Source organism: Sarcophilus harrisii, chromosome 2, assembly GCF_902635505.1.
Source record: "Sarcophilus harrisii chromosome 2, mSarHar1.11, whole genome shotgun sequence".
NCBI classification, from domain to species: domain Eukaryota; kingdom Metazoa; phylum Chordata; class Mammalia; order Dasyuromorphia; family Dasyuridae; genus Sarcophilus; species Sarcophilus harrisii.
The window spans coordinates 462,934,950-462,956,488 of record NC_045427.1 but is presented as its reverse complement, the minus strand read 5'-3'; the positions used below and the strand labels follow the sequence as shown (position 1 = coordinate 462,956,488).

The window sequence follows — 21,539 nt, the reverse complement described above, 5'->3', positions numbered from 1 at the left end:
GTTGGTTGAGGTTTGGGAGAACATGCATAATGATAGAACAAGGTACCAAATATAGAGGGTATATATACATACATAGACACAAAAAACAGAAAGAGAGAAAGGGAAGAAGGGAAAAGAGGGAGGAAGGGAAGGAAGGAGAAAGAGGATGAATGGGATAACTATAGAGTCAAGTTCACTAAAGAAGGAAAAGAGAACAAGTTAATAGATTTATTTTGAATAGGAAGTGGTGGAACAGTCATAGTAGGGATCAAGAATATATTTAAAAGGCAAAGAGAGAAATAGAAGGTTTAGAAGGTCATGGTCAGAGAGAAATTTCTGATTCAGATTATGGCTATAGAACACTGGTGATGGCAAGTTCAATCTGTTCAGTGTCTAGATGTAGTTGTTTAGGTGATGGTTGTCCTTTATTCTTGAAAAGGACCAAAATAACATTACTATGTTAGAAACAAGTTAGTGTTTATGACTGTGGCTGGTCAGACCAATATGAACTCAGAATGCTCTGCCACACATCACACACAAATAGTCCCTATGAACATTTGGGGTAGATTCTCTAACTTTGTGCATTTCGCATTTCTTCTGAAATTCTAGTCTGCTTACAGAGCACAGCACCTTCTCTGATGAGGGTGATACCATGCTCGGTGGTCCTGTGCCAGTGTCTCCCATATTATATAATCAATTATAAAGAGACCTTGAGAATGTCCTTATATCTCTTTTGCTGACCACCTTGTAAGCACTTCCCATATGTAAGTTCTCCATAAAATAATCTTTTTGGAAAGTGTACATTTGACATTCAAGCAATGTAGCCAGTCTAATGAAGTTGTACTCTCTGCTGTAGAATTGGAATGTTTAACAGTTTTGTTCTAAAAAGAACTTCAGCATCTGCTGTCTTACCCTGTCAGGCGATCTTCAGAATCTTTCTAAGATGATTCAAATGGAAGGTGATTCAGTTTCTTGCCATGGCACTGGTATTGGTATACTATCCAGGTTTCACCGGCATACAACAATGAGATCAGCACAATGGCTCTTTAGACCTTCAGTTTGATAATCTTAATATCTCTCTTCTCCCACACACTTTCCTTCAGGGCCTTCCAAACATTATACTTATTGATTTTATATATCTTTTTATTCACCTTTCTTAATCTCTGCAGTGTGAGGTTTTATAAGTTTTTATAAAACTTTCTACCCTCCTCCTGAGTACTAGCTGTTCCCTATGTTTTAGTGTTGATACCTTTTCCTGGTTTTCTTTGATATGGGTATTTTGCTCTTGTTATCCTTTACTCATCAAATCCAAAACAAATCTCTATATTGAAGTACTATATTGAGAATGCTAGCATCCTTCTTCCAGTAATCAACTGCTTCCTCACTCCTAAATCAATTACCAAGTCTTGAGTCTACTCTCATCACACAACTTATATTCATCCCCTTCTCCTCTCACATGGCCATCAAACCCCCTAATTACCTCTTACTGACACAACTGCCTATTTTTCCTAGGCTCATTTTTTCTAATTATTTCTAATCCAACCTCCACAACAGACAAAATATTATCTTCCTGCAACACAGTATATTTGAAAGTGGAGGTGCCCGGCTCAAGAATATTCATTGGCTCCCTATTTACAAATTCCTCAAGCTTAGTATTTAAACTTCTTTATGTTGTAGCATCATCCTAACTTTTCTAGTTTTTTAAGCATCACTCCTATATATGTAGCCTATATATTCCAGGCAACCTGTTCTATTTACTATTCCCTATATTTGGTATTTCATATCCTCAGTGTCTGCACAATTCCATCCTTGTACCAGCAATGTAGTCTCAGTTTACATTAACCTGTTGGAATCCCAACCCACTGCATTTATTCCGGGTCAGGTTGATCTTCATATTGTGCTGCTTTGGCTCCTACACAGATGCTCTCTTACTTTTACATTTATCTTTTAAGTTTTACTCAGCTCATCTCTTACCTATTTGAGGTCCACCCACATTGATAACTTTTTTAAAATGTCTTTTACAGTTATTTCTACACCCAAATACATACTTTACTATGTTTGACTTCGGGCAATGACTAAACACTGATTGGGCTTCAATTTCCTCATTTGTAAAAGTAAAGCTTTGGAGATTACTTCTAAGATCACCTTCATCTCTATATCTTTGGTCCTGATTCTATTGTCTAATGCTTGATTAGTCGCCAATTGTTTGGTATGTGCCTCAGTGACCCAAATATATTGTAGCTTTCCTGTGAACTGAAATCTTGTCTTTTTCTTCCTTTGTATTCACCAGCAACCAGCAGCAATAAATACTTAACACGCAATCTTCCAGAAGGGAACCGACTCATTGCTGCCCTAACATATCTGTCATCTGTAATTATCTGAAAAACCTCTCAGGTGAACTGAATATAATTTGTATATTTGGGGTAAAGCTAAAGCAGTCTGCCGCTCTTGGAAACTCTTTGCTATTTATGCCTTATTTAAAAAAAATTTTTTTAAAGCTTGTTTGTAAGAACATCACCAATAAATCCTGAATAGCTGCGTACATATTTGGAAACAGTGAAATCATAGGTTCAGTGCCTATCCCTATGCTAGCAGTGAAAAATAAGTGGAAAGTCTAAGAGTGGATTGAGTGGGAGGACCCAGGTTTTTCTCCACTCCGCTTTCCTTGTGATCCGGGTTGCGCTAGGGATGCGATGATCTTTAAGGTCTCTTCCAGCGTTACACTCTACGTTCCAATTCTGAGAGGTGCTTCTAATATTGTATTGTCTGGGGCTGGACCGGCAAGAAGCAGGAGCCAGAATTTGCCTTACGAGAAAGAGTGAGGTCTTGGGTGGATGCGTGTATAATGTATGCGCCAGGGCTCGCTCAATTTTGCTTCCTCTCTCGGGGAATTCTTGGCCCTTGGGGGACTTTCATGAAACTAGAGGTGAATCAGGAAAGTTTTGCTAGATAAAAGACACGGACACCAAAGCCCCTAGTCCTGCTCGGCCAACGGGAGCCCCAGAAATGAGCTCGAAACCGTCAAGGCGGCGAGGGGAGCCCGGCTGACTGCTCAGAGGTCAGACAAACGGGCGGAGGACGCAGCCCCGGGCCGGTTACAGAGAGATTAGTGGAAAACCCCCCCCCCCCCCCCGGGGCTCTTCCCCCGATCGAGGCTGGCGGCCGCCTCTCGGTGAGGGGCAATGCAGAAGATGGGGCGGGAGGAGGAGTTAGGGACGCGGGCTTGACTCTGGCCCCCCGAGAGTCCCCTGCGCGCCTCGGCCCAGCTCTGCCTGTGCTCCAGAAGGAGCTGTCCGAGCCGCGGCGTGAGAAGAGCAGAGCTCCGAGCCCGCGGCGGCCGAGAGCGCCGACTTTGCCGCTGCCCTTAACCCTGCGCGGCCCAGAGCCGGAGCGGGGCGCGTGACGGGAGATGGTCCCCTCCCCCGCCTCCACCTCCCGGGCCCAACGGTCAGCCACACGAGGCGCGGAGCGGCGGGAGGGAAGGCGCCTGCCCCCTCCCTGCTACTCTCTCTCTAGCGTGTGTGTATGCCCACATGCACGCGCGCGCGTACACACACACACACAGGCACGCACACACGCAACTCCGTGGGACAGGCGGGGGAGGGGGGGGCAGGAGGGAGAGAGCATAACGAGCTAACGGCTGTCTAGGCGCGAGCCGCGAAAAGGCTTTATTTGTCGGGAGAGGAGCGCGCGGATTCAGAAGGCAGTGGGTGGGAGGGGGAGGGGGAGGGGGAGGGGGGGCAGTGGAGCGGAGGAAGAACACATGCGCGGAGTTGGCACAGCCGGCACGCGGCGCTCGCGCTCCCCTCTTAAAAGAGCCTGGGTTTGGGGTGACCGCCACTTCATTCCAGCCCGAGCGGCTGCCGGCTAGCGAGAAGCTCCAGGGAAACCGAGTGCCGGAGGAGGACCTGCATTGAAGCGACGCTCCCCGAGACTAAAGGGAACTCTCAGCCCCTCCGGCTTACCCCTTCTCTGCCGCTGCCGAAGTCTGGGAAGCGACTCCTCTGGTCCATGGGACTGAACGCCGCGAAGCCGGAGGCGACTCCCGTCCAAGGGCTCGGGCAGCCCCGTCGCTTGCCCGGGAGCCCAGGCATGGCTGGTCCGCGAACCTGAGGACCGGGGGAACGGCTCCGTCCGGCTGATGGGAAAGCGTGGGGCCGCTGCCGGGCTGGGCCGTGAGGCGCTTTCCTCCCAACGCCCTCCCTCTGCCCCTTTTTAGCCTGGGACCCAGCGCCGGAGCACGGCGGGGAATATGGCCCTGGAGAAGCTCTGTTCGGGCCTCAAAGGTAAGAACCGGCCCGCCTCGCCGGGCGGGAAACGGCGCCCCCTGCGGGCCGGGGCCCCAGGCGCCCGCCGGCGGAGCTGTCCAGGGTCTGCTGGACCCGTCCCGGAACGGGAACGCCGCTTCCCTCGCCTGCGCGCCTCCTGGCAGCCCCTGCCCTTTCCCAGACCCCGATCCCAGGCTCGTTTCCGTGACCCTGAGCGGCTGAGCTCCGCGCCCATCCCCGCTCGCCCTCGGCGCGCTCTTGCCCCGGCCCGGAGAGCCCTGGATGCTGGTTCCTCTCTCCTTGTCCTGGGCCGTTTATCTAAGGGAGGGACGGCGGCGGCCGACCCAGCGGACCGAGACTTTCGGCTCGGCTCCCCCTCGCTCTCCTCTCTCCCTCCCCGCCGCCGCCGCCGCCGCGAGCCGCCTTTGTCACTCAGTGCAGCCGTTGTCCAGAGCGATGCCGTTGGAGCTGCCCGGGGTGAAAGGCACTGAAGCTGCCGCCGCGGCTCCTCCAAAGCCCTACGTAATGCTCGCCTCTTTAAAACTACTTGCACCAAAGTGTCCCGGTGTCATTTTAAAGCGGTCATTTTTTAATTCAGTTATTTTGAGAGAAACGAGGTGGCATTTCTGATTTACCCTTAAGAAATGGGTTTTTAAAACTCTTTTCAGTGTATTTGATTTTCATGATTTCTTCTTTGAATATGCAAAAATACGCATCTCGGTAATCTTAGATATTCCATTTATCCCGATTTTTTGTGTGCCTTATAGATCACTTTTCTTTGTGTTGAATGTTTAATCCTATCAAATAATTCTGTGCTTGATTTGTTACAAAATCAAGTGCAATATGTATAGGTAAGTAGAACCAAAGCAGTTTTTATGGTCACTTCTTAACCGGAGCAAAACTAATAAACACAACTGTAGGCAATTTATTTTCAAGAAAAACATTATCACAGTGCGACTTTACTACATAGATAAGTCATTTTAAAAAACCAGTAAGCTTCAGGGCTGAGGTCTAGAATGTGACATTGATGTGCTAAATTCATAGTATTCTCACCTTCTTATATTTGTGTGTAAAGTGCTCATGTGTTTTATTTCCAGCCAGAAGCAAAACATGTATAGGCAAACCTGTAGAGCTTTTAATTTTCTATCTTCTCCTTTTCTAATCTGAGTGTCGTATGTTGATGAAAGCCATGCACAACTGACAGACAATAACATTTTCAAAGACTGACTTAAAACCAAAGTCATATTGTCACTTGTGGCTTAAAGTATAACATTGGAGAAGCTGGTTGCACTTTAAAGTACTAGGGGCTCTTATTTGTGTGGGGGGGGAGGGGTTGTCCTTTTTCATGTCTCTAACCACAGTAATACTTCTTGATGGTGGTGGTAGTAATAGTGATAAAGGAGGAGAGTTGGGAGGCTGCGACACCACTGCAGGCTTTCCTGAAGTGGAGCTCAGCCAATGCTGACCCGTTTTCTAATGATGTACAATGTCTCTGAGGATTCAGTCTTTGCTTTGGACTTTTCCAAAGATGCCATCCCAGTTTGACAAAGTGATATGCCTCCTTATATTTTGAGTGAGATCTTAAAACACAAAGCTGTTGCTGTTTGGTTGTCCTCCTCATTTCTGATCAGAGGCTCCTTGCCAAAAGTAGTCCATTCAGATAAAACAGTGATTTCAAATTTTCCAAGAGATGAAGAGTTTGTGTCATGTGTTGTTGTTTTAATAATTAAGGTTGCATCTCAAAGTTGCTTATGAAATTCTTTTTAATTCTCAAAGGAAAACAGCAAAAGGAAACAAAGGACTTCTCCCCCTACTATAAGTAAAAAGGTGGATTTTGTCTTACACTGTTATAAATTTTTTTTTTACATTTCATGGAAAACTTGAGCGTTATGCTTTCATCAGTATCTGTTTCCATCAGAAGCTTGTGCCAAATTAGAGAGATTTTTTTCCCCTAACGTTAGTTTGTAATGAAAATGTGATAAATTTTCAATTAATAATGACTTTTGGATTAGCAAAACTTTTGTCAAATTGATGTTGAATAGCCAATTCCATGTTTTAATTTAAATAGTTAATAATTCAGCTATCTAAATGTTTCCTAAATTAACATTTGAAATCTCTTCAACAACTTCAAATAATTCTACTTAATTTTTTTCTTACATAAGCAATTTGCAATAAATTAACAAACAAGACTTTTTGGATAGTGAATATTTACTTATCTTCTGTGATCAGATTATAAGAGTTCTGGGAGTATGTAAACTATATGTTCCTTTCCACTTCCTAGATTTTTAACTATTTCTTCTTGTGTTCTAGCTATAATAAACCATAATATTCATTTTTAATTTGATTCTGTAGTTCTAAAAATATGCTTAATTTCTTTACTTAAACTATACGTAACAAGATGTTATAATTTCATTTGTATTTTTAAAATAGAATTTGGGATTAGGAATAGACTAATTTTGATAGTACCTTTAATATCTCAAAGTAATTAAGAATTACTATAGTACTCTTAAGGTATCATGGGACAAGTCATTGAAAGCTTAAAGCAAGATTAATAATTGCTATTAATTTACATTAGTAATAAAACATTAGATAAGGAGTTAAATCATTGGCCTGGAAGATTAAGAATGGGATAGAATAAAATGGAATTTGATAGAATGATAGTCAATTTGATATGCTCATTTTCTAGACATGTCATATTACATATGTGTGTATGGGTACACATATATGTGTGTATATGGATTAATGGAAAGATGTATTTGTGTACACATATATTTATACATGTGTATAAAATATATACATGCATACATTCCATATGGAAAAATCTAATGTGGCAATGGTATTCCTCATAAACTGGTACTGGGAAACATTACCAAAAAATAAAATTCATTCTCCCCATCAAAAAAAAAAAAGTATTAGATTTTCCTTAATGCTGCCTGTTTTACTTTTCTCATATTTCAGGAATGCTTTTATCTTGTGTCAATGCATTCTGTCCTCTTGTGCCACTAGAAAAAGGGGCATTCTTATCAGGTATCATACCCTCTATTCTTTAAATTATTCAATTTAAGTAAGTCATTTTTGCTTATAGGCAGCATGGTAGAGTAGAAAAAACCCTGAATTTAGTCAGAGGTTCTGAGTTCACATCTTATCTCTGTTATTTTCTTACTATAATGCCATTCAGTGTCCTAGTTGTAAATAAGTATTCTTTAATGTAGATTGTTTCTACATTGAAATATAATATTTCTAAAAGTTATTATTGAAAATTTGTATAATCATAGATATTAATTAAAACTTCAATAATTTATTGGCTATCTCCCCTTAAAAATCATCTATAATAATAGGTAGTTAAGAGTTTTAAGTAGAGAGCAAATGGTAGTAGTCTAATGAGCCACTGTTTGTTTAGATTGTAGGACTGAGGGTCAGATTTGATGAAGATTTTATTAGACTTTATGAAAATTTATTATGCAGAATGAATTATTAAATATCTCTCTTGTTCCTGGTGACATAAAAACTTTTCACTTGATTTCTAATTTCTAAGTCCAAATTAAATATCAGATTTGCATGCAAATAAAAATAGGAATAGAAACACAAAGGCAATCCATGTTTACTCTAGTAGATTTCCACAAAATATAGCAAGTAAGCCAAATCTTATATTTCAAGTTATAAGATTTTAGTTGCATTTGTGATAAGATATTACAAAGGAAAAACAACTTTTCATTGGCACTACTTTGTTAAAAACCCACCTACCTACCTTGGAATGTGATAAGGCAATAAAATTTTATTCTACATCCTTAAAGCTTATTTAAAAAAAAAAAAAAAAAAAACCAGTCACAAGGACTTGGAAGAATAAGTCATTTATATAAGAGCAATACCTAAAATAAAATAGTAGGGGCACAACTTCAATTACTAAGTGCTTGCAATTTGTAAAGCACTGTACTAAATAGACCCTGGTGCATACAATCTTGATTGCCTTGGTTGAAAGGTAACCTGTTAACATTGTTGTGTTATAAGTAACAAGAGCAGAAAAGAACTTTTCGTCCCATTCAAAATAACTAACAAATTCATTTACATATGATTTCTGTGATTTAACAGAAAATATAAAGCTGGAGGTTGGACTAGAAGAAAGGTGAATATGATTTGGTATCACAATTATAAGAAGGTAGTCCACTCTTGACTAACTATGTCTGAGGAGGAATCTGTGGTAGGAAGACATGCACAACTGCTTCTCAGGAGCACTTTTAATTTCCTACAGTGGTTTGAGTTTGACAAGGAGGATGTCATATTTTTCAGAAGAGAAGGTACTACTTCGACAAGCAACTTTTTTTTTTTCTGGAAGAAGTGATTGGCAGTGTAATTAGCAAGCATATGCTAGGATCCAGGCATTTACAAAGTACACTGAAGCTTTGAATACTTCCTGATAAGTAAATGTTTAACTACCATAAAAAAGACTGGATGTTGTTGAGGTTAAACACCCTCTTGTTATTAGGTACATAGTAAAATATTTTGGGGGCCCTGATATCTCCTATTATTTAAAAAAAAATTGCTACAATGTCTGAATATTTACAACTCCTGATACTTAAAAATAGAGACTCTGTCTTTCAGTGAAGATCCTTCATTATATTCTAGCTTAAGTACAGGTTTAAAAAACAACTATAGAATCATCTCATAGAAAATGGGATTAGCCCAAAATTGTGACTAGGTAATTATTGAGTGAGATCTCAATTGCTTTCTTCTTAGTTCTCTTCTTTGTCCTCAAAATAAAAAGTATGCCTTCAGTATGGCTCCTAGTGGTTGTTTAATTTTGTGTGGTAGACAGTCGATAGATATTGACTGTTTTAAGATAGCATGAATGTTGTGAAAAATAAAGGCAATTGACTAAAGGAAGTAGATTGAAGTTGGTAGAGACTTAAAGACCAAGATTTGGAATTTAATCTGAAAAAAATAAATTTTACTTTTTTCATTTAGTAAAATTGGAAAGAAGAACCTTTAACTGGAAAGCCAAAATAAAGACAAGAAGAAGGTAGGGTTAAAAGCTAATACTGGTCATTTTGATGGGATGAGTTGGAAGTATACCTAATACCTACAGTAGCATAATATAAGTTCATACCCTAACATCCTTCTTTATTAGAAAGAAATGAGCCATAACTAAGAATATCGTTATCCTTCACCTGAATTCCAGAATCAAAATGGCTAAAAACATTGCTTTTCACTGAGATAGTTGTTTAAAATTGAGTTCTTCCCTTTCAGCTGAATAACTGAATAGATCTGCATTTTATTTCTAAGTTACAAAGTTTGAGAACCATGGTCTAGACTTGATCTTCAATCTCAATATAATAACAATTGAAACCGATACAGTGCTTTGAAATTTGCAAAGCACTTTATACACATCATCCCATTTGAGTCTCAACAATTCTTGAAGTTGTTATGAAAAGCATTATTCTAATTTTCCAAATGAGCAAATTGAAAGCAAGAAGTTATATGGCTAAGCCAAAGTGATAGAGATAGATAGCAGAGATGAGATGTTTTACAGAATCCAAGTCCCTTACTTTGTCCAATATGTCCATGGTGATGACTTGATGTTTTGCATGCTCTTTCAAGTATGGATTGCCTTGGGTGATATCTGGATTTGAGAATTCATTTCAATCAACACATATCTAAATATCTGTGAAAGACAAGGCATTATGCTAGGTATCAGGGATACAATGATTTTTTTTTTTTTTAATGGCACAAGAGCCTATGTTTCACTGGTAATGGGGATAACTACAGAGAGTAAGGTTGAGATCCAGAAAATTTGAGAAAGAAGGAAATATCCTTGCCTGGGATGATAAGTGAAGACTTCCCAAAGGAGATGGCAACCAAATTACCATGAGACACAGTCTGAAAATCAAAGAAGAGGAATGTATACAGTTCAGGCATGAGCAAAACTGTTCAGATGCTCAGAATATGGGGAAAGGTATATCAAATTTAGGAAAGAACTAGTAGCCCAGTAAGCCAGAATGTGAGTAAATGAAGGATACATAAAAGTGGGTGAAGGGAAGTTATGTGAAATAAAGCTAGAATGAAGCCAAATTTTGGAAGATTTTAAATGCCAAGTTAAGAATCTTTATTTTATCCTATAAGCAATAGAGAATAATTAAAGGATTTTGAGCAGATAAGCGTCATAATTAGACCTGTGCTTAGGAAGATGATTTTAGCATCTGTATGAAAGGATTTGGAGAGGAAGAGACTGCAAGTGCCACTCACTCCTATGAACTCAGCTTTGAATCACTGTCCACTACCTCCCACCTCCACCCTCAATGGTATCTTCCTAGTACTAAAGTAAAAGGCACTTAGAAATCCAAACAGTTCAATTTGGGACAAAAGCTGTTTTGGCAACCTTTACTGGTAGCTACCCTGCATGGGAAAGGCAGTTGGATCGGAGTTACCCGTTTTCCTTATTGGTCTCTCTCAAACCAAGACTTTAATGAAAATCTGAAACTTTCTAGCAAGCATATAGCTAGAAAGTTTCAGCAACTCAATCATACTCTCCAATCAACATTCACCAGATTTCCTCACCTCTAAGTTCCCATGGTCATACCTTTCCAGTACTAGAACTATATCCTGATGTTATTAAAGTATCCCAAGGAAAAGCTATCTTCCTTGTCACATACACTCAAAAAAACATTCAGTCTCAATCATCCCCAGCATTTAGTAAAAGACAATGAGGTCATTTAGAAGACTATTACAATAGTACAAGCAAAAGTGCTAATATTGGCATGAAATAAGGTAGTTTGGCAGAATGAACAGAAAGAAAGGGAAAATGTGAAATCATTTAGTTCTGTTATATCAACAGAACTAAAAAAACTTGGTAACTAATTGAATATGAAACCATGAACCATTATTGGTTCATAATTATGAAGAAAAATTATGAACCATTAAGTCAGAAGGGAGGAAGAGCAATAGAAGTTTTGATGAGACAGAGGGCAGAAAAAATACAGAAGTGCCATGTGTACTAATTAATTACATTCAAATTATATTTGTTCAGTACTAGTATTATAAATAACTTACGTGTTATTATCTTGTCATAATGTTAAATTGCAGCAGGAAGATATATCCTAACCCAATTATTCATCAGTATTCTATGATGTTGGGCATTCATGGTATTTGTTTTAATAATTCAACCTGATTATAACTCAGTTCATTACAAAGAATCTATTAAATTCTTAGCCAAACTCATATGTTTGTTATGACATATTACTAGGATGATTAATAGTCATTGCTTTACCACTAGGAGAAAAAGAAGCAGATGTTTCTAGGTGTACTACAGAGTCCCTCCTTTCTGTATTTTTATAGTATCTTTGTTTCAAATGGCACAGTTTCAGAAAACTAATTTGTGTGCAATCCTAGAAATCTTGCATAAAATATAATGAGCATTATATGTTTTTGAAGCTTTAATTAAAACATTTTGTCCCACTTGTGAATAATATGATTGATATCACTAGTAAACCAAATTTGTGTACAGCTAGATTTTTATTAGGCGTTGTCTATAACTACTGAATTAATTTTCTTTTGTTCATTTTTCTGTCAGTTTTACTGGTGATCCCCTGATTTCAATTTAGTGATTGCTTACTTTACTCTTTCTTCCTCATACCATACATACTTACATATTTGCCATGTGTTGTGCATAAGAAAGTTGTTTATTCATAAACATGCTCATTTGCCAGTGTCATTCATTAACTAAGGTGAAAAGAATGCAACTGCTAAAAATTTTACTTGTCTTAAAGGTGGTACCTCTGCAGTAGTTTCTTGTAGCATGATGCATTGATTTCATATTGATATATATAGAGAGAGAAAATGCTATTTAAAGAATCACCAGAATTCTCTGATTATTACCATATTTTCACTGTGAATAAATTTGTCCTAAGAAATATAGTGATATCTCTCTTCCAAGGGTCAATCCCTCTAACTCAAACTTAGGTATTTAGGAAGTTCACTAAAAGATTAAATCCTTTGTGGCATAGTTTATCTTCAACAATAGTACTGATCATTACACACACACCCACTTCAACCCTTCTACCAAAAAAAAAGAATAAAAAGAAAGGAGAAAGTTTTAAAAAAATGAGAAATGAGCTAGAGTAGGTCAACAAAAATATAAAGTCTGCATCCAAAAAAAAAATTAAGGAGACAATATAAATCAACACATGCTATGTTCACTTTTTGTTGTTGTTGTTGTTGTTTTTTAACTTCTCCCATGTTTTTTCCCTTTTGCTCTGATTTTTATCTCCCAACATGGTTCATAAAACAATGTATATTTAAAATAAATTTACTTTAAAAAAAAAAAAAACAAAAATACAAAGACTTAAGAATTGAAAAGATTGTAACAACTAGATCACAATTCTCTTAATAAAGTCAGATTGTTTCTTAAACATTATTCTCCAAAACCTAACAATATTTCCTTTCCACAAAAGTATATACTTAGTGTTTCTTATTGGAATGGACCTTAGAGAGAATATAGTCCAATCTCTAGTCCTTTCAGGAATCCCCATTATGGTTCCCTAGCACTTAGACCTTTTCTTTAATGTTCAGCCTCTTCTTTAACAGGTTCAGTGGCAGAGAACTCTTTCTTCTTGAGGAAATTCATTTCATTAACAATTTTAACCATTAAACCACCTTACATTAAATTAAAAGCTGCCTCCTTGTAACAACTCTCCACTGATCTTGGTTAAGCCCTTGAAGCTACATCAGATATATCTAATCCTTTATCCAATGACACACCTTCAGACTGTTTAAAGATATATCTCCAGACCATATCTCCCTAAATCTTCCCTCAAAGCTAAATATCCTCAGTTCCTTAAGTTTGTTTTAAGTATGTTTATAGTATAGTGTCCAAAGCTGAATAGTGTTTTGGATGGAATCTGACTAAATAATAATACAGGAGGACTAGATATTTATTTTAATGCAAATCAAAAACACTTAGCATTAGGTTTTGACGGTTCCCTCATACTTTTCACTCCTATTGAACCTATAAGCCATCAAAACCTCCAGATCCTTTTTGTACACTAGTATTAAGTCAAATCTCCCCAAATCTATACATATACATTTGATTTTTGAAACCTCATTGGATGGATGGATGGATGGATGGATGATAGATAATTGACAAATAATATAAAAACTCGCATGAATATATGAATGTTAGGTTACAGGAATTTTCCATTCAGGGAGAAATTATTATAAAAGATAGCATCAATACTGATAAATAGAAAATAAAGATAGGACACATAACAAAAATCATCTCAAGGTTATATAGCATCTTTTTGACCTCTAAAATTTTCACTTGTACTATAATGAAATTTTTGTTAAGTTTCATTTTCTAAATATACATTATTTTGTATTATAGGATTCTGCACAGTGTGAAATTTCTTTAATTGATTTCTTTGAGACTGCTGCCCCCTTTCTGTTTTTACCATGTAGAAGCTTGGATGTCAGAGAATCCAATTGAACTTTCACTGACATACATTCATGAGTTACCCACTATACATGGAAAGACAATATTATAATCCAAAGATAAAAAATAAGTTTAAATCTAGAACATTCACATTAAAACCTGTTTAAAATATAGTACTTTGATTCAAGAGTTTCATGTAGTAGCAGTTTTTGTTTTAAAGATTTAAAACTTGTGCTTTTTCCATCCATAGCTAAGGAATAATCATTATAAATTCATACTTCATTTACATATATAAGTACAAATCAGATTTTAGGGATTTTTCTAACACTAAGAAACCAAAGTAGGATTTTTTAAAACCTTGAGGTAAAGGCATATAATTAAGAAGAATGTTTTTATTTCTCTGTGTTTTTCATTAATTTTTCATTGGGAATATAATCTTTTTATATATAAGTTAATATTATTTAACTTTGGTTTCATTTTAATATGTGTTTTCTGTTCTTTTACTAGTGTTGTTAATAACAGTACTTGTAGTAGAAGGCATTGCTGTGGCCCAGAAGACTCAAGGTATGGTATTTATAGAGATAGTTTATAACCTATACAAGATAGTAGGATGGGTTCATAGAAGGTAGTCTAGCTACTGAATGCTATTTCCATAATCCCTCTGGGTTGTTCTAGTGACCTAAGGCATTCTGTCAACAAGTATGCTTCAGGTAACTGAGTTCAACTGTAGTTAAGCTAAGTAAATTGTCAATAGCTATTCTTGCCCAGGTTTAATTCAGTAGTCTGCTATTACCATTGACTTCTGATTTACAATGGGAATTATGCACAAAATTGAGTAAAATTCATGGATAAATATAAAGCAGGAAGAGAAATCCATTTTTGCAATATGAGCAGACAGAAAGACAGCATGGTATTCCAGAAAAGATTCCTAGTTTGAACTTAGGATATTCTTTTAAAAATTCCAAATATGTTATTTACTCCGTATCACCTTGCTCAAATCATTTAACCACTCTGGATCCCATTTCTTCATCTGTAAAATGAGGGGATTGAATTAAACTATCTCTTAAGATCCATTCCAATTCTCATTCCTATGAGTACAAAAGAATCCCACAATACTTGACGGGCTGTAAACCTGTCCAAATCTTCCTGGATATGAAACTAAATCAGATGAATTACTTTAGGTCAGATTTTCATGACAGAGAGCATGCCCTTTCCAATAAAAACTCTTAATTTTAATTTATTATTTAAATATGCATAGGAATATACATATATCTATGTAAGAAAATAATTGCAGAAAACTTTAGTTAAATTTCTGAACATTGAACTGTTTTGATATATGAGTTGCCCCCTCACAGGCATCATAATAATATCCTTATTTGTAAAGTGGTGACTCAGCAATTTGTTTTTTTCCCCATTGGGACTGAGAAAAAAATCAATATTTTTGATATGTCCTAAAGACATATCACCATCAGATGAGTTAGAGCAATATCTAAGACCCCAAATATCTTGTTTTACTTTCTCCTATGACTATCATACATTTCAGTTTTCCTAACATAGAACACAGAAACCTATATCTCCTTCATTCTTTCTAAATTATGTCAAATTTGCCATAAACTATATCAAATATATCCATAAATCTCTGGATGTACAATGGTAGAAGAGGTGTGTGTGTGTGTGTGTGTGTGTGTGTGTGTGCGTGCACGCATGCGTGTGCATGTGTTTGTTGTTGGGATTGTTTGATTTGTTTTAATTCATAGATTTTAATATAATTTTTTTTCAAGATGGGCAGAATATTGGAATTAAACATGTTCCAGCTACCCAGTGTGGAATTTGGGTTCGAACCAGCAATGGGGGTCATTTTGCTTCTCCAAATTATCCTGAGTCATACCCACCAAATAAGGAGTGTATTTATATTTTGGAAGGTATTTTTTTTTAATGTTTTTCGTTAAAATTGATTATAAAATTTAAAAGATTATCGATATAATATAGTTTTAATCATTTCGAATCAAATTAATTTTTAAATGATGATTAAACAAGTAACACATGCCTCTGAATTTTAGATATTCATAAAAATACAGTGGTTGGCTGTGTGGTTCAGGGAGGCAACTAGGTGATAATAGAGGATAGAGTTCTGGACCTGGACTCCGGAAGACTCCTATTCCTTACTTCAAATTTGGCCTCAGGCTCTTGTTACCTATGCAACTCTAACAAGTCACTTAACCCTATTTGCCTCAGTTCCTCATCTGTAAAATAAGCTGGAAAAGAAAATGGTGAAACCATTCCAGATCTGTGCTAAGAAAACCCCAAATAGGGGTCACAAAGAGTTGTACACAACTGAAACAACAACAAAACTAATTCCTAGATTTTTTTAATTCCTTAAAAGAATCTTCAAACTAGTAAAAATATTTGTTTCAACTTTCATTTTTTCAAGTATCAATATTAATGAGAAATGTTTCTGAGAAATTTCCTTAAGTATTACTGTAATAATTTACTGGACCCTATGCAAATTTTTGGTCACAATCTTCATTAGTAGAGCAGTATTTTTCTTGTTGGTATTTTCATTTTTTTTCCATTTATCTATTATATTTCATGAATTGAATATTTGCTTCTTGAAATCTTAATTTCAATAAAATACATGTTTAACCAGTATAATAAATAATGTATGCTGGAGGAGAATGTTATTTTTGTTCTACAAAGAATTGTGCTATGGTTAATACAAGCTATGTAGCCTGACCTATATTCTGCATCTAAGTTTAAGTTATTAATAAAAGCAATTGTGTTGCTGCCAATTACACTTGATTTATTTACATTGGCTCCAAGTATGTTATTTCATTCATACTGATGTCCTTAGTTATAAAGTACTGACTCAGCAATTATTTCCATTTTTTTTCCTTTTTAGACTTTTTTAATGTTTCTACATTACATATTTCCTTCTTTAAAAACTATCCCAATTGATTCTCTATGTTACAGCTGCTCCACGTCAAAGAATAGAACTGACCTTTGATGAACATTATTATATAGAGCCTTCATTTGAATGTCGATTTGATCACTTGGAAATTCGAGATGGACCATTTGGTTTCTCTCCACTTATAGATCGTTACTGTGGTGTAAAAAGCCCTTCATTAATTCGATCAACAGGCAGATTTATGTGGATTAAATTTAGTTCTGATGAAGAACTAGAAGGATTGGGATTTCGAGCAAAATACTCTTTTATTCCAGGTAAGGATTCTTTCAGGTAAAGGATTATTTTTTTCAAGATGCACTACCTCAAAAACAGAATATTAAGGCTAGAAAGAAGGTCTACTAGTCAAGCTGTATGCATTAGCACAGATGTAGGGCTTTAAATTAATTAGGCAGAACCTAAAGAAAGTTACTCTGTTAAACAGAATTTTAAGAAAACTAATATTGATTCTATGATGCTAACATTTTTTATATTCTTTGTCATCAGAAAATATTACAAAAGCTTCCTTGGCTCTTTTCACAATGGCAAAACAACTAGATGAAACAGAAAAATTTACCCAATCAGTTCCTTTATCCCCTTGATTCCAAATAACTACATTAATTCTTTTTTTTATTATATAAAGTGACTACTATCTTTAGGATTGATCATCAACAATAACTATGAATCACTTAACTGTATTAAAAAAAAAAAAGCACTCTATTAAGCATGATCGAAATGTAAAAGCAAATGAGAAGCCTGAAATAAAAGGATTTATAATATCATTTAAAGAGTTATTTTTGAGATATTAAGAAATTTTAAATCATTAATATATTATACTTAGGATAAATCTTAGCAGTCTTCTTGACCAGTCTTTCTTTTTACAGGTGAGGAAACTGAGACACAGAAAAGTGAAGCAACAATTACTTAAAACTGGAATTAGAATCCTGGTTTTTCTGACTCCCAAGCTAATACTCTTAAAAGAATATTTTTCCCAAGACTTTAATCTTTTGGTATATTCTACAAGCTCTTAATTTTTTACCCAATGACATAAAATTCTTTTTTACAAAAGTGGGAAATTTTGAGATTAGGAACAAAATGTAGTGTGCTTTCTAGAGCCCCACATTGGAGTGCCAAAATGTACTGTTCAAACTAGCTCTCTGGAGGATCTCAGGACTAGCCTGAGTCCTTGGTCTTAGAGAAGTGATGAGGCGGGACTAATGTGGATGGTTGAATATGGAGTCCATTTATTTCAAGTTCTCTCAGCTTTAAATACTTTCATACACTTATATCACCACAGCACACTGTGCATGTGCTAACTATAAGCACCCTGCTATTATTATGTAAATGCCTCTTTGCAGCAAGTATCTGTGCTTCGAGTAGAACACAGGTTGTCTAACTCCCTTGACTTCTCAGGAAGGCTGAGATGCCCACAAGGAGAGATGAGAGCTGAACCAGACATTGTCAGCAGGTTCCCTCTGGGCTGAAGGGTCTTATACCTCACTGAGAGTTTCCTCACTGTGGCCCTCTACAAGACAATAAAGAAATGACTAATTAGATACAATCACTCTTTTAAAAACATAAGAAAAAAAAAAATATATATATATATAAGAAATTTCTAAGTTTAAACACTTCTCTGAAAAGATAATAATATTCTAACATAGTATGCATCTCACAAAACAAAGGATGAGCCAAAATTTCTCCACATTTCAGAAAGATAACATTAGAAGGAAGAACTGCAGATCAATGGAGTAAATTTAGTGGATTGAAGTTTCTGAAAGTATTTCATGTACCACATTTTAACTGACTACTTGTGCTTAATTAATTAAAACTCAAACTTGCATCAGAACTGTTTAGAATTTTGTTTTCTTTGTGTGTATTACAAATTATAATTTGAAAATTGCTTATGGGAAAAAGGTTTTCAAAAGTACAATATATTTCTATAACTTTGGATTTTCTCTCAAGCTGAAATGCTTAAAATTATAATAATTTATTTAATAAAATTCTTTCTGGCAAGTTTGCCTCTTTACCCAAAAAAAAGGATCCTAGCTATTCCTTGTAAATAAAAATCTATTGGGAGAATCTGGGTCATAAACATCATGACTACTTTACTATGTAATTCAGATGTCCCTTTAGCTTTGAAATAGTTAATAAAGTAACACAAGCTAATGTCAAATGTGTCTTCTTCTAGAACTGTTTGTTTTATAATGTCTTTTTAAAAATATAGTTGTACCTAAATTCTACCTGGGGCACAATTGATGTCAGTTGACTTGAGTTTGGCTTCTATTTTTCTTTTAGAGTCTGATAATTACCTGTCCAACTTTGGGGGAGTTATTTCACTTCAGTAGGACTCGGTTTCCTTATTTGCAAATGAGAATTAGATTAAATGTTTTCTAAGCAGACTTAGATATAATAATTCTGATTCTTATTCTAAAAAATTGTGTTTTATTAATTATTCCAGAAATGTTATTTTTGTCATCTAACTTATTTTGTGAAAATTTTTAACCCATATAAAATTATTCTTATGATATGAAAAACAGTAAAGTCAAGAGGAACTATTCTCTGATTCTTTACTAAATTTTTTATGAGATGATGTTTGATAGTCTGGTCATATTCACTATGATTTTATTGTGGCATATTCAGCAAACTATTAGTCTAAACCCACTTTCTGCCAGATTTCTTTCCAGTTTTCCCAGCAATCATAACAAAAAGCAAGTTCTTTTCTAAGTAATTTATGTTTTCATATTCTCAGAAGTAAGTTGTGGTGTTTTCCAGCAGACAGAGAACTAGTCTTAGATTAGAAAGTTCTGAGTTTCTTTCTGTTACATCCACATATTATTTGTGTGACCTGAGGCAAGTGATTTGAACCTTCAATGCCTTTTGGAAACTGTCTAAAATCATAAATTGCACAGAAGCTGACCCTTGTATTGGTAGGAGTTTTCTTATTTGGAAGTTAAAAGTTTAGTCCCTATTCCTATTTTCATGCCATGCTCATTTATTAAAATGAAGTTAATTAATGGGGGTTTCAAATAGTATGATTTGTTAAATTGGCAACTTTGTTTAGATGCCTTCACAATGTAGTTAAATATTTGTTTACAAATATTTGGTCTATGCATAATTAACCAAATCTGTGTGTCAATATGATGCCAAATAATCTGCCAGTTCAAATTAAAGCTTAGTCATTCATTTGGATATTTTATCTGTAAGATACCAAAAACAATTGGTTGGATTAAATTGAACAGATATGCTGTGTCATGAAGAACAATGGTCCTTAGATGTCTATGTAGCATGACTATGTCAGCAAGGCAAAATATCCTATGGATCTACCCTGCCAACTTTTGTTTACCACAGTAAAACAAACATACACTTCACCAGAATGAAAAGCCTGCTGCTGCTTTTTCTGAAATGCCAAGAAGATGTCATGTTCTACTATATATTAATTAACTGTTAATTAATATTATAATCAAAAATATAAATGCATACTAACATAACAATGTACCATTCAATAGCCAAAGTACCAACCTACAATAAATGTAAAGGATGCTTAGAAATATAAAATGTACTTATGAGAATGGGACATATATACAAATCGTAAAAAGCATAATAACATAGAAACAATGCATAAGAGAGGTATAAACAAACTACTAAGGTCTAAGGGGGAAGGAAGAAAATAATCATTATTAACTGCAGGGATAGGGAATCGGAGAATGCTTCCTGGAAGAGGGCCTTAAAAGACAGATACAATTTAATGTTGAGAAGAAGGAAAGGAAAAGTATTCCATATTTTTATAAAGAACAATGTAAACAAAGCCAACATATGCAGAAAAGCATGAATCATATAAATATATCAAGAAGCAATGTTCCTATGTTATTAAACTTACTAAGCCTTGAACCAACTCTAAATAATCTTTTCAGCACTAGTAATTGTCTTCTTTTCTGTTACAGATCCAGACTTTACTTACCTAGGAGGTATTTTAAATCCCATCCCAGGTCTAGTATTATGTTGTCACTTTTTTTCATTTTATGACATTTGTAATGAGGCTTATTTTCCATTGACATCATTTACATGTCCTCTCTAGACTGTCAATTTGAACTGTCAGGAGCTGATGGAATAGTACGCTCTAGTCAAGTAGAACAGGAAGACAAAACAAAGCCTGGACAAGCAGTTGACTGCATATGGACAATTAAAGCTACTCCAAAAGCCAAGGTATTTGTATGAAATCAGTCATTTTAAGTGAAATATATTGATTATATTTACATTATTTGTTACTTTGGTTTGAATAAGCTATTTTGGACTATTATATCTATTACTGTATGTGACAATTTTTTTTTAAAAAGTCCATTCAACACATACTATAACACATAACAACCTATCATTGTTATCAGAAAATTGTTCAAAATGTAACATTTGAATGTTAAGGGCTAATACAAATCCACTGAAACTTTTAAATTTGCAAATACCCAACTTGTTAGTTGTTTGGGGTTTTTTTGGAGGAAATTGTGTTTAAATGACTTGCCCAGGATCAGACAATTAGTGTCTGAGATCACATTTGAACTCAGTTCCTCCTGACTCCAGAGTTAAGGTTCTATCTACTGCACCAATTAGCTACCCCACAACTTTTAAAATTATGAATTAATAAACATCATGCTAATCATGAATCATTTATTAGGCAATAACCGTATGTTACAGTGTGGAAACTACTTTAAATAAAAAACACAACATACCTTATCAAAGTAAACTATATTCTTTTAATTTATAAAAAATATTTTTTCCATTCCATTAAACTATACTTGGGGAATGAAATACCTACAATTCTGTGATATTTATATTTGTAGATTCATTTGGAATCTGTGGGATTGAAGTGGCATTAGTATGCTATTGAATGACCATAGAATTTTATTCCAATTAATCAAGCAGGAAGTAAAACATTACC

General features: G+C 35.8%; 1 protein-coding gene across 3 annotated transcripts in view; it reads left to right on the top strand.

Annotated features, from left to right (window-relative positions):
- The first annotated feature begins 3,719 nt into the window (after positions 1-3,719).
- Positions 3,720-21,539, top strand: part of NETO2 (neuropilin and tolloid like 2) — a 33,473-nt gene continuing 15,653 nt past the window's right edge. For 2 of the 3 annotated variants that reach the window (XM_031954425.1, XM_031954424.1), the window contains exons 1-6: positions 3,720-4,265; positions 14,176-14,232; positions 15,450-15,590; positions 16,639-16,887; positions 20,551-20,595; positions 20,685-20,812. In XM_031954425.1, the coding sequence (XP_031810285.1) occupies positions 4,232-4,265; positions 14,176-14,232; positions 15,450-15,590; positions 16,639-16,887; positions 20,551-20,595; positions 20,685-20,812 (654 nt within the window). In that variant the 5' untranslated portion in view covers positions 3,720-4,231. The remainder of the gene's footprint in view (positions 4,266-14,175; positions 14,233-15,449; positions 15,591-16,638; positions 16,888-20,550; positions 20,596-20,684; positions 20,813-21,539) is intronic. The other variant, XM_031954426.1, reaches the window with a different exon arrangement.